Genomic DNA, 12,488 nt, shown 5'->3' with positions numbered 1-12,488 from the left:
GTTATCACCTTCCTTACTTATCAGATTCCAGCACTGGCAGCCTTTGTGTACCCCGCTTATCACCCTCCAGCCTCTGTGTCCACCTTCACTCTGTCCTCCCCCCACCTGGCTCTACCTGCCTTTTGACTGCCTCCGCATATCATTCACCAACCTCTGTCTCCCAACTCTGCCCCTCCCCCTGGCTCTATGTCCATCATCCTTCGCCTTTCCTCGATCCACCAATCACCTACTGGCCCCTGTCTCACCCCTACCCCTCTCCTCTCTTTATCCCAGCTACCTTCCCTCTCCGCTCTCGGTCCTGATGCAGGGTCTCGACCTTAAACCTCGACACTTCCTCCCCCCCCCCCCCCCCCCCCCCCCCCCCCCGACAGATGTTGCTCGACCCACTGAGTTCTTCCTACCGTTTGTTTTTCACTCGTTATAACACACTCACACTAACACATGCAGAGCCTCTACCTCACTTGCATCGTGGTGTGTTTTCCCAGTGCAATGCACCTTTGAGGTGTTGCTGAGGGCATTGGATATGGGATCTGGCATCGCTGGGCATTCCTAGGATACCTAGATCTTGGCAGAGCAGAGACTCCATGAATGCAAGTCCAAGGCTTACACCTCACCAAACCCTTCCAATGTACTGACACCCCCAACACCACCCACCAATCTCCATCCCTCCTGCCCCAGTAACTCGCCTTCCTACCTTGCTTGTGTTCCCCAACTTCTCGAGGGAGTCCCCTCCTTTAGGAAGTGCCGCTGAAGCACAGACCACACAGGGGAGAAGAACTCCCAGAGAAGAACTGACTTCACACCAGAGGTCATACTTAGTGATCCTCTCAGTTACGTGACAGCCAGGGTATCAGCCGTACAAGGTTCACACTCCTGCACTGCAGTCAGGGCTCCTATAATAAATTAAGTAGGTGCCACATGACTTCATTTCTGCTCTGCTTTTTAATAAACCCGTGTTTCAGTTTGGGAGTGAAGGATTTCACTGGATAACGGGTCACCTTGCAAAATTGTGAAGTTTCTTTTGGCATTCTTCACAGGATGGGGATTCCCACTCCTACAGGACACCACTGTAGCCACCTCCTGCCCAGCTCTCTGACGTTGGCCTGGTGTCTCCTGGTCTCCTGGGTGCATAGGACCTCCCTCCTGGCCTCGTCCTCCAAGTCCAACCACTTCAGTGTCCCGTTGCTCACTGCCTGTCTCTTGCCGCCTCTTCGTCCTCTGTGACAGCCTGAGTGTGTGTTGTTGCCATGGAGATTGTACCTGTTAAAGGCCTGGCAACATGGTGGAAGCCACACCACTGATGCTGTCCCCTGACCTTGACCAAACACTCCATTTTGTCGTGGGGCCCAATGTAATACCAGCGCTAAAAACAACAATGCCTCAGAGCAAGTGAAGAGGTGAAGTATAATTCCTGGGCTGTGGTGTCTGATGTCCCTGGCCTGAAACAGAGGTACAAAGTTGGCAAGTTTCACATGTCCTGTCAGTAACTGGGTTTCTGATAAACTTGCCCCAGGACACACTTTCAACAGCCAAGACAACGAGCTCCGTTCTGAATGGCTGGCGCTTTAATATTTCCCACAAAGGAACAGAGAGGAGCACCAAGTGCCAGGGGAAATGTTAGTTCACAAGCAAGTTTAAGCTTCTAAAAATGTTTTTTTTAAATTCCGCTGGAAGCAATGCTGAGTGTGCATAGCTGGCTGTGTAAATGCAGTGAGTCAACCTCTTGGTTCAGCTCCATGTAGAGTTTGCCATAAGCAGAATATAAGAGAGACTTGCATTGATAGAACAGTGTTCACAGTCTCAAATTCCCAATGAAACATTCTTTGAAGAGTTGTCAGTTTTAGGAAGTGGGGAATCAACAAGCTTCCCAACGCAGCACTGTGACTGTGGCGCCGATGGAGGGTGGGCGTTCACCGGGTCAGCTGTCCCTTGCAGGACCTGTGAGGTGGATGAGGCTGCATACAGATGACCGAGAGCTTCCCGTGGCTTTATATCGAAGTATCTGCCTAAATTCTGGCCTCCAGTCATTAACGGGGCTTGAACCTTCAACTTACGGACACTTGAGGTGACAACAAAGCCCCCTGCTCTGCACTGGGCCTCTTGAATCAAAGACAGCAGTGTTCAGGCTGCCAGCTTTCTGTTCACGGCACACTGCTGGGAGGTGGATATGCGTGGATCCCGTCAGGTGACCCCATTAATTCTGCCAGTGATCCCACTGACAGATGTAAAACTTTCGTTTCCTGTTTATTTTTTTAAAGAATAACTTTTAGGTAATCGAATGCATTGTAAGAACTTGTGCAGCTACTTCCGCCCAACTGCTAACAAAGGCCATGCGTTCTGGACCTGCCCCATCCTCTGGGTGAAAATATCCTCCTCAGCTCTCTTAACCTTCCACCAGTCCACATGAATCTATCTCCTGCTAGTTCTAGACTTCTGAGGGGAGATAGATTCTTTCTATTCTCGCCATCAGAGCTTCTCATAATTTTATAAATCCTAACTTAATTCCAGCCTCCCCGCTCCACAGGAAAGCAAACAGGCTGTATCTAATCTTTTCCTTGTAGCTAAAATTCTTCTTATCCGTTGACATTCCTGTAAAGTTTCTAATGCAGTTACATCCTTCCTGTACCATAGGGACCTAAACTCTTTGCAGAACTTCACTCTGATATAACTAGTGTTTTTTGCAGCTCTAGTAGAACTTCACTGATTCATTTCCTCAGCCAATAAAGACAGATGTCCTGTAACTGCCTTGTTGATCTTCAGAGAGCTCTGGGTGTGTACTCCAAGGTCCCTCTTTTCCTGGAGACACAGATGCTGGAATCTGTAGCAACTAGATGTTGGAGGAACTCAGCGGGTCAGGCAGATTCTGTGGAGAGAAATGGAGAGTGGACGTTTTGAGTCGAGACCTTTCTTCCACTGTTAATCTAGCAGCCTAATGGCACGAACGTTGAATTCTCCCACTTCAAGTAATCCCCTCAACCACCCTCCCCACAAACCCCCCCCATTTCTCCCCTTTCCTAGCCCATCTCTCTTTTCTCTACCCTTTTTTCCTCCTTACCTTTGACCTGTCCCCCAGTGTATCCGCTCTCCCCTCCTCCCCCGCACCTGCCCATCACTATCTCTTACCTGCATCTACCTATCACCACCCTGTGCCCACCCTGCCTCCCCTCTTTTGTCCACCTATCACTGCTCTGCTTTTCCCTCCTATATATTGGGCTTCCCCTTTTCCTATCTTCAGTCCTGAAGAAGGGTCCTGACCCGAAACATTGACCGCCTGCTTTTCTCCACGGATGCTGCCTGGCCTGCTGAGTTCCTCCAGCATCATAGTGTTTTTTCATCCAGTTAATGTTTAAGATCGTTGGCCTTGAACAATTGAGTGTTTCCGGCACAATTTTTACCTCAGATTTCCAGCATCTACAGGGTTTGTTTTGATATTTCAGGTAGATTGGTGATGCTTTAACAACGGGGCTGCAGAGATTGGTGAGAATACAGTACATGTTACAGATTTCCCAGTGAAGCGTAACAGCCTGGTAAAAGCCATTCTTGTTTCCTGATGAACACCAGAAATTGAGCTTCAGGGCTGATGAGTGCGCAGGGGCAGTAGTGTAGCGGTTAGAGTAACGCTATTATAGCACCAGCCACCCGGGTTCAATTCCCGCCGCTGTCTGTAAGGAGTTTGTACGTTCTCCCCGTGTCTGCGTGGGTTTCCTCTGGGTGCTCCGGTTTCCTCCCACATTCCAAAGACATACGGGTTAGGAAGTTGTGGGCATGCTTTGTTGGCGCTGGAAGCGTGGCGACACTTGCGGGCTGCCCCCAGAACACTCTGTGCAAAAGATGCATTTCACTGTGTGTTTCGATGTACATGTGACTAATAAAGATCATATCTTACGTGTGAATGTATCACCAGCACAGGCTCCTTGTCACCCATTCCTGTCTTCATCTTGTTCCTTAATCTAGGAGCAACCGAAGCAAGCTCACACAGCAGATGCTTTCCCATTCGGCTGGCTTTAAGGGCAGCCTTGCTCAGCTGTTTCTGGCTTTGGCTCGGGTTGTGTAATGATGTCTTCACTTGTGTTTCTTCAGCACCTGCAGCAATGGGCACTGGGACTGTGAGCAGCACGCTTGTCTCATCAACGAGGAGATGATCCGTAACATCAACCACGGAGACTATGGGTAGGTGCCGTCCTTCCAGAGTGCACACATCACTCAGGCACGAGCTGGTATTTAAAGAGTGTTACCTGTGTGTAGTTACCACGTTGAGGCCAGGCGCAGGTTGGAGGAACTACACCTCGTATTCTGCCTTGGGAGTCTCCAACCTGACGGCCTCAACATCGATTTCTCTAACTTCCAGTAACCCCACTCCTTTTTCTTCCCATATTCCTGTGGCTCTCTTCCCCTGCCTTGATGACCTGCCCATCTCCTCTCCTCCCCTCCCCCATCCTTTATTCCATGGTCCACTGCCCTCTCCTACCGGATTCGTCCTCCCTCAGCCTCTTCTCCCTATCACCTCTCAGCTTATTACATCATCCCACCCAGCTACCTTCCCCCTCTCACCTGGACTCACCTCTCACCTGGACTCACCTCTCCCCTGCCTGCATGTGCTCCTCCCCCTCCCCCCACCCTCTTATTCTGGCTTCTGCCCTCTTCCTTTCCAGTCCTGATGAAGGGTCTCAGCCCGAAACGTTGACTGTTTATTTCCCTCCATGGATGCTGCCCGACCTGCTGAGTTCCTCCGGCACTCTTTGTGTGTTGCTCCAGAATCCAGCATCTGCAGAATTCCTTGTGCCTGTGTACCTGTGTGAGGGTGTGCGCATTAAATGTTGGCAGTGGGATATAGAACACAGATCAGAACAGCACAGGAACAGCCCCTTCGGCCCACAATGTCTGTGCTGAACCTGATCTCTTCTGCCTGCACATGATCCATAGCCCTCCATCCCTTGCATATTCATGTGTCTACCTACAAGCTTCCTAAACACCACTACCATATCTGCTTCCACCATTTCCCCTGACAGCCCGTTCCAGACACCCACCACTCTCTATGTAAAAAAAAATTGATGCGCACGTCTCCTTTAAACTTTTCCCCTCTCACCTTAAATGCATGTCCTCTAGTATTTGACATTTCTACCCCAGGAAAAAGATTCTGATTGTCTACCCTACCTATGCCTCTCATAACTTAATAAACCTATCAGGTCTCCCCTCAGCCTCCAATGCTCAGGAAAATCAACCCTAGTTTGTCCAACCCTCTAATCATACCCTCTAATCCAGGCAGCATCCTGGTAAAATTCTTCTGCACCCTCTCCAAAGCCTTCCTACAATGGGGCGACCAGAACTGCACACAATACTCTTAAGTGCAGCCTAACCAAAGTTTTAATAAAGCTGCAACATGTCTTCCTGATTCTTGTACTCAGTGCCCCAACTAATGAAGGCAAGTATGCCATATGCCTCCTTTACCACCCAACCTACCTGCGTGACCACTTTCGGTGAACTATGGACTTGGACCCCAAGCTCCCTCTGTACATAATGCAGTCAAGGGCTCTGCCATTAACTGTATACTTTCCCCTTACATTTGACCTCCAAAAGTGCAACACCTCACACTCGCCCAGATTAATCTCCATAAATTTTACTCAAATGTGTGGATTAGAGTGAGATTAATTGCATGCACATACAAGCATGCATGAGCAACAACTTCATTCTGTGTGTGTCTGTGTGTGTGTACACGACAACCTTATTGCTTGCATATGTGCACTAAAATTTCACTCTCATGAAGTGTATGTGCATGTGTGTGTAATGGATAATACTTGTGTATGTAAACTGAATTGTGAGAAGTCACCTGCCTTATTGACATTGACAGACAAGGAGCTGTATGAGGCCCCTGAACTTCAACATTGCCTGTGTATCCTCCACTAGCTAATCCAGGAAAGCCAGGTGATCTTACTCATCATCCCGACAGGAAAGCTGCTGGCCACAGCCCAGAGGATAAAGTACATGTTCACTTCCACAGCTGCCAGTCACAGAATACCCCCCTGATCATCAGTTTCTTCACTGCCCTCTCCACAGGAGGGTGCCCTGGACAGCAGACTGAATGCAAAGGGTCACTACTGCCCTCGGTAGATTCACACTGGGGCTGTGGTGTGGAGGGATTGTGCTTCAATGTGGCTGTGGTTCCAAGCCACACCCCTCGGGCTCTGGGGTTTCTGGGTTTGGCTTTTCAGCCGAGTTTCTCAAAGAGGAGAGCGCTCCAGGTTGACGTTGTCATTTCTTTCTGGACAGATGGAAAGCTTCGAATTACAGCCAGTTCTGGGGATTGACTCTGGACGAAGGAATCCAGTACCGGCTGGGTACCAGGCGGCCTTCGAGCACCGTGTTGAACATGAACGAACTGAATGTAAGGCCACTTCTTGGGGTGCAGGGAACCTGAGGTGGAGACAACCCCAATGGGGAGGGTTTGGATGGGTGTGAGGGCAGTTGTGTGTCCTGATGCAGGGTTTTGACCTGAAACGTCGACAATCCCTTCCCCACCCCCACAGATGCTGCTCAACTGGCTGAGTTCGTCCAGCAGATTGTTTGTTGCTCCAGATTCCAGTGTCTCCAGTCTCTTGTGTCTCCTGTCTGTCTTTGGGGCTTGTACCATGGAATCAGCAGGGACCTGACCCGGTGTGAGGTTTAGCCTCACTGCAGTGCATCTGGGAAGCTGCAAGTCTCACACCATGAGCACCTCTCGAATCAGGGAACTGTGATGGGGGGGATTGCTGACAGTCGCTGCCTCCAGGAGTGAGCAGAGCTGGAAGTGAATGCAGAATTGGGGGGGGGGGGGGGGTGCATTGTTTGTGGGGGCAGGGATTTTGTGGGTAAAATGGGGGAACTGGACATCAAAAAGGCAGTGCGGAGGGTGGGGGCTGGTGCTGTGAACTGCAACAGAGTAACACTGGATCCATGGGGTTAACTTGCAATGACTGCTCATTGACAAGGATTGAGTGGTGATCTGGTCAAAGTGTTTGACGTGGTCGGTTGAGTAGACGTAGATTCTACTGGACCCACCAACGTCCTCTGCAACAGTTTTTGTTGGAATGCTCCACAGCAAAGGCAGCATAAACACAGACTTCAACGTAGGCTGTGCTGGGCTGAAATTGCATGGTGGACTCCCCTGTATCCCACACCCTGTCACCCCCAACTCCCACAAACAGTGACACATCAAATATGAGACTCAGACTGTTGTTAAGTCAGGGTATTATGGGATAGAACATGGAACAGTACCGCACAGGAACAGGCCCTTCGGCCCACTATGTTGTGCTGAACAAATTAAATCAGTAATCAAATGCCCAACTAAACTAATCCCTTCTGCCTGCACAATATCCGCATCCCTCTATTCTCTGCATATCCATGTGCCTATCTAAGAGCCTCCTGAACGCCTCTCTCGTGCCTGCCTCCATCACCACACCCGGCAGCACACTCCAGGCACCCACCACTCTCTGTTTAAAAAGAAATACACGCCCCACTCACCTCCTTTGAATTTACCCCATCTCACCTTAAATGCATGGGATGTGGAGCAGAATCATAAACAGCTCACCCAAAATGATGTTTTTATTGTGGGTGGTTCCTGTCTGGTAGAACCCTTCTGGGTACAAAGGGAGGGTGTGTTCATTGGGCAGCTTTATCTATTTGAACATGACTTGTAAAGAGGAATATTACAGCAGCAGAAGCCAGTTTCATTGGCGAAAGAAATTTGACCCTCATCAATTTTTATAGATGTACCGTAGAAAGCATCCTTTTCAGATGCATCACAGCTTGGTACGGCAACTGTTCTACCCGAGACCATAAGAAACTGCAGAGAGTTGTGGACACAGTTCAGCACAACATGGAAACCAGCCTCCCCTCCACGGACTCTGCCTACATTTCTTCCTGCTTCGGTAAAGCAACCAACATTATCAAACACACCACCCACCCGGGATATTCTCTCTTCTCCCCCCTCCCATTAGGCAGAAGCCTGAAAGCACATACCACAAGAGCAAGAACAGCTTCTATCCCACAGTTATAAAGCTATTGAACGGTTCCCTAGTACAATAAGATGGACTCTTGACCTCACAATCTACCTCATTATGACCTTGCACCTTATTGTCTGCCTGCGCTGCACTTTCTCTGTAGCTGTAACACTTTATTCTGCATTCTGTTATTGTTTTCCCTTGTACTACCTCAATGCACTGTTGTAATGAAATGATCTGTGTGGATGGCATGCAAAACAAAGTTTTTCACTGTACCTCGGTACATGTAACAATAATAGACCAATTTACCAATTTATCCTGCCTATGTCTGGGAGAAGTGTTAGGTCTCAAAAGATCTCCCCAGCCAGCACTTGGGAATCTAAGTCATGTCTATGATTTCACTGACAGTCAACAGCCTAATGTTTCCTCAGTGGGGCACAGTGTGGTGTGACCCAAGTGTGGTTGATAAATTGGGGCGTGTAGTGTTCATGTCACACATGTTCCAAGAGGCTGGTTTCCTTCAGTTGGTTTGATATGCAAGCTATAATAATCCTGATATTGTGGACTCGATGGTCGCAGATTCTTCACCTTGCCGTGACCCTAGGCTGTTCTTGTGACCCCTCACACATGAACTTGAGGACCCATTTCTGCAAGATATCTACTTGGGAGGTATGGAAAGACTCAGCATTGGAAAGCTGCAGTCAAGCTTGCCTCTTCCAGATCTTGCCTGTTGGGATGCCCCAAGGATCAGAGTTGGGGCCACCACCATTTACAACTATACCAGTGACCGTAGCTTGTCCAAGACCACCTGGTGGGAAAATAGGTTATGAGAGGATGCAAGGAGTCTACAGAGGAATATTACAGGTTGAACAATTGGGTAAGAAGGTGGCTGATGGAGCATACTGTTGGAATATGAAGTTGTCCACTTTGGTCAGAAGAATATTTTTAAACAGTAAGAAACTAGTAAATATCGATGTATTAAAGGATCTGGCTGTTTAGTCCATGAGATGCACATACAGCAAGCAGTCGGAACAGCAAATGGTACATTGTCCCTTTTTTTTTACAAGAATGGAGTACAAATGTAAGCCAATATTGTTAATGTGATACAGGGCTCTAAGAACTTTGCAAAAGTGACATGTACAGCTTTCAATTCTAAAGAAGGATAGAAGATATCCTAAAGAAGGATATAGCTGCCTTGGTGTCAGTATGTAGAGATTATATGGAATGGGAGGGTCGAACTCCGAGGAGTGATTAAGTAGGTTTGGCTCAAACTCACTGAAGTTTAGAAAAATAAGAGATCTCATTGAAATGTCCAAGATTCAAAAAGGGATTGACGGGGTCTTTGCTGACTCCAGTGAGAGAGTCTATCTAGAAAAGGGCACGTGGTCTCAAGGTGAAAGCTCTGTCAATCAAAACTGAGCTGAGGAGATATATTAATGCAGAGATTTGCAACTTTGCCCTGGGACTCCACATGCTCAGTCATTGAACATCTTCAAGCCTGGAATCGACAGATCAAGTTGGAGGCAGGAAAAGTGGGCAAAGTACAAACTATCAATGACGATGTGCCTACTCAGGGCTTACTCCTATTCTCATTTCAGGTGCAAATGGACAACAATGACATCCTGCCCAAGTATTTCAATGCAGCTGATAAGTGGCCTGGAATGATCCACCAACCCATGGACCAAGGCAACTGTGCTGCATCATGGGCCTTTTCCACAGCAGGTAACAGCTTCACGGGGATATGTGGTGCATATTAGTGTGTCACAATGATGAGTGGGGGCTATATCACTGTGTTCCAGTGGGGTGTGTGGCTATATCACTAATCTATATAGTATATGTATCATGCTGACAGTGGAGTAGATGGACTATAGCACTGTTACAGTGGGAATTGTGGGTTCTATTGCCATTACAGTGTTGGCTACATCATATAGCTACAATGGACGTTTGGGATAGGTCACTGCTACAGTGGTGTGCTGTATCATTGTGTCATGGTAGAAGCTGTTACAGTGAGCATTGAGGGTTTCACAACAACTTGCAGTGTATTAGGGATGAGATGTGGATGTATCGGAATGTACAGAGTGGTGTAAAGAATATCAGATGACCTGAGGGTTATACATGTAAAGATAGGGGCATGATGTAGATCAGTTTTACATTGAGATGTGTTGGATATTTCAGTGTTCCATTGGGAGGTGAGAAGTATATCACGATGTCACATTGAGAGATGACATTGCCCCTTTCATGAGCTGTTAGGATCTATCGCAGTGTTACAGTGAATGGTGTGGTATAGGTTAATGTCACAGTGTGGACTACTTTGGAGCATCTGAGTGGTGAGATGTGGCAGTGAGGCAGCAGAGGTCATTGTCAGTAGGAGTCTGCGTCAGGCTGTTAAATGATGGCTGTGGGGTATGTCGGAATATTGCAGAGATAGATATGGGTGTTTCAGTATTGCAGTGAGTGGTAGGTGTGTATTAGAGTCACACAGAGGTCTTACTGTAAGGTGGTTAGGTTTATTAGTGTTGCAGTGAGGGGGTGGGAACTGGTGTGCAAGGAGAATTATGGTGAGGCAGGAATCAGTGTACAAGAGTCTTTTCTGTGAGGAGGGGCCTGGTGTGCATGGGCGTTCAATGAGTCAGGGGCTGAGGTGAGTGTGCAAGGGTCATTCGAGTGAAGGTGCGTGGGTCTTTGTGTGTCGTTGCAGTGAGCTTTGTATGGGTTGCCACGGTGAGGGGTGTGTGTGTGTGTGTATGGGATGGTTCAGTGAGGGGGGGTGTGTGTGTATGGGATGGTTCAGTGAGGGGGGGTGTGTGTGTATGGGATGGTTCAGTGGGGGGGGGGTGTGTGTATGGGATGGTTCAGTGGGGGGGGGTGTGTATGGGATGGTTCAGTGAGGGGGGGTGTGTGTGGGATGGTTCAGTGGGGGGGGGTGTGTATGGGATGGTTCAGTGAGGGGGGGTGTGTGTGTATGGGATGGTTCAGTGAGGGGGGGTGTGTGTGGGATGGTTCAGTGGGGGGGGGTGTGTGTATGGGATGGTTCAGTGAGGGGGGGTGTGTGTGTATGGGATTGTTCAGTGATGGGGGGTGTGTGTGGGATGGTTTGGTGCGGGGGGGTGTGTGTGGGATGGTTCGGTGCGGGGGGTGTATTGTTTGGTTCACTGAGGGTCTGGGGGAAGGGCTTGGATAGGGTTGTCACAGCAAGGGGTGCTGAGGTTCAGCACCCAACTGAGGTGTCTCTGATGTCGGTTCCTTGCTCCCCAGCCGTGGCGTCCGACAGAATTGCCATCCAGTCCATGGGTCACGTGACAGCGGCCTTGTCACCCCAGAACCTGATCTCATGCAACAGGCGGAAACAGCAGGGCTGTCATGGTGGGCGGATGGATGGTGCCTGGTGGTACCTGAGGCGTCGCGGGTATGTACCACGGGCATGTCTGGGATTGGGACCGTGTGATGGAGCAGGAGTCCTATTTGTGGTGGATCAGGGACTGTCTGACCAGGACCGCAGCCAACATGTTCTTAACTAGGCCAACCCTTCTGTGCCAAGTGACATGGCACCGATTGGTGCCAAGCATTACTGGCAGTCAGTAGGTGCCCTCACATAGCACCAGACTCTGACATCCACACAAGCCCGTAAAACCCCTGGCAAAAGATATCTATTTAACCTCTGAGCGTTCAAAGCTGGTTCCTACTCTCCATTTCTTTATGGGTAGCTGGGATTAACCAGTAAGTGTGAAGTCATAGGTTCCCTCCCCATCAATGAACCACGGTCAACGCAATCTGTCAGTTTTCATGGTGCTCACGAACTTGATGTGCTGGACTCTGAACACAAGGCCCTTTAGCTGCTTATGTAGTGCCATGTCGATAGGCTATTGAGAAAGAAAGCAAGCTTGCATTTGCACAGCCCTATTTGTGACCCCGGAGCATTTATTTTGCTTTGAAGTCCTCTGAAGTGTAATCATTGTTAAATGTAGGGAATGCAGCAGCGAGTTTGCACAAAGCAAGTTCTCACGAATAACAATGTGATAGTGATTGGTAATCTGTGTTAGTGGCATTGGTTCAAGGATAAATATTTAACTTCCCTAGCCTTTTGCAGTGTCAAGGAATCTTTAACATCCGTCTGAGAGCATTCATCAACTTGACTTGATGCCTTGTCCCAAAGGGGGCTTCTATGACAATGCAGCACTGCTGTACTGGAATATTGGCTGAAATTTTCGGGGTGGGTTCCTGGAGTGGGATTCAACCTCCATCTTTTAGATCCACAACAAGGAATGTGGGGGAGCCCCAACTTCTGGTGAATATCAGGAATGCCCGTACCCTAGACACTCAGCGAGCAAATCGGGGAAAAGGCTGGGAGATTGTTTGAAATTTCTGGCAATGCACTCCCCCTGGTGAAAAGGAACCTCCCTCACTGAGGGGAGCTTCCAGTTGTGTGTGGGGTGATGGTTATTTGGAAAGAGCCAGGCTGCGTGAGCACTGAGTATTTGTTTTTTTTAGCTGTACGTGCATGGAATCTGCTTT

General features: G+C 48.8%; 1 protein-coding gene across 3 annotated transcripts in view; it reads left to right on the top strand.

Annotated features, from left to right (window-relative positions):
• tinagl1 (tubulointerstitial nephritis antigen-like 1) overlaps positions 1–12,488 on the top strand; it is a 44,938-nt gene that overhangs the window by 17,073 nt on the left and 15,377 nt on the right. For all 3 annotated transcript variants that reach the window (XM_052036616.1, XM_052036615.1, XM_052036617.1), the window contains exons 4-7: positions 4,081–4,170; positions 6,268–6,382; positions 9,575–9,698; positions 11,232–11,382. In XM_052036616.1, the coding sequence (XP_051892576.1) occupies positions 4,081–4,170; positions 6,268–6,382; positions 9,575–9,698; positions 11,232–11,382 (480 nt within the window). The remainder of the gene's footprint in view (positions 1–4,080; positions 4,171–6,267; positions 6,383–9,574; positions 9,699–11,231; positions 11,383–12,488) is intronic.

The sequence above is a fragment of the Pristis pectinata genome, chromosome 22 (genome assembly GCF_009764475.1).
Source record: "Pristis pectinata isolate sPriPec2 chromosome 22, sPriPec2.1.pri, whole genome shotgun sequence".
NCBI classification, from domain to species: Eukaryota; Metazoa; Chordata; class Chondrichthyes; order Rhinopristiformes; family Pristidae; genus Pristis; species Pristis pectinata.
Note: the sequence above shows the minus strand (reverse complement) of the source record. Positions and strands in the feature narration are given on the sequence as shown.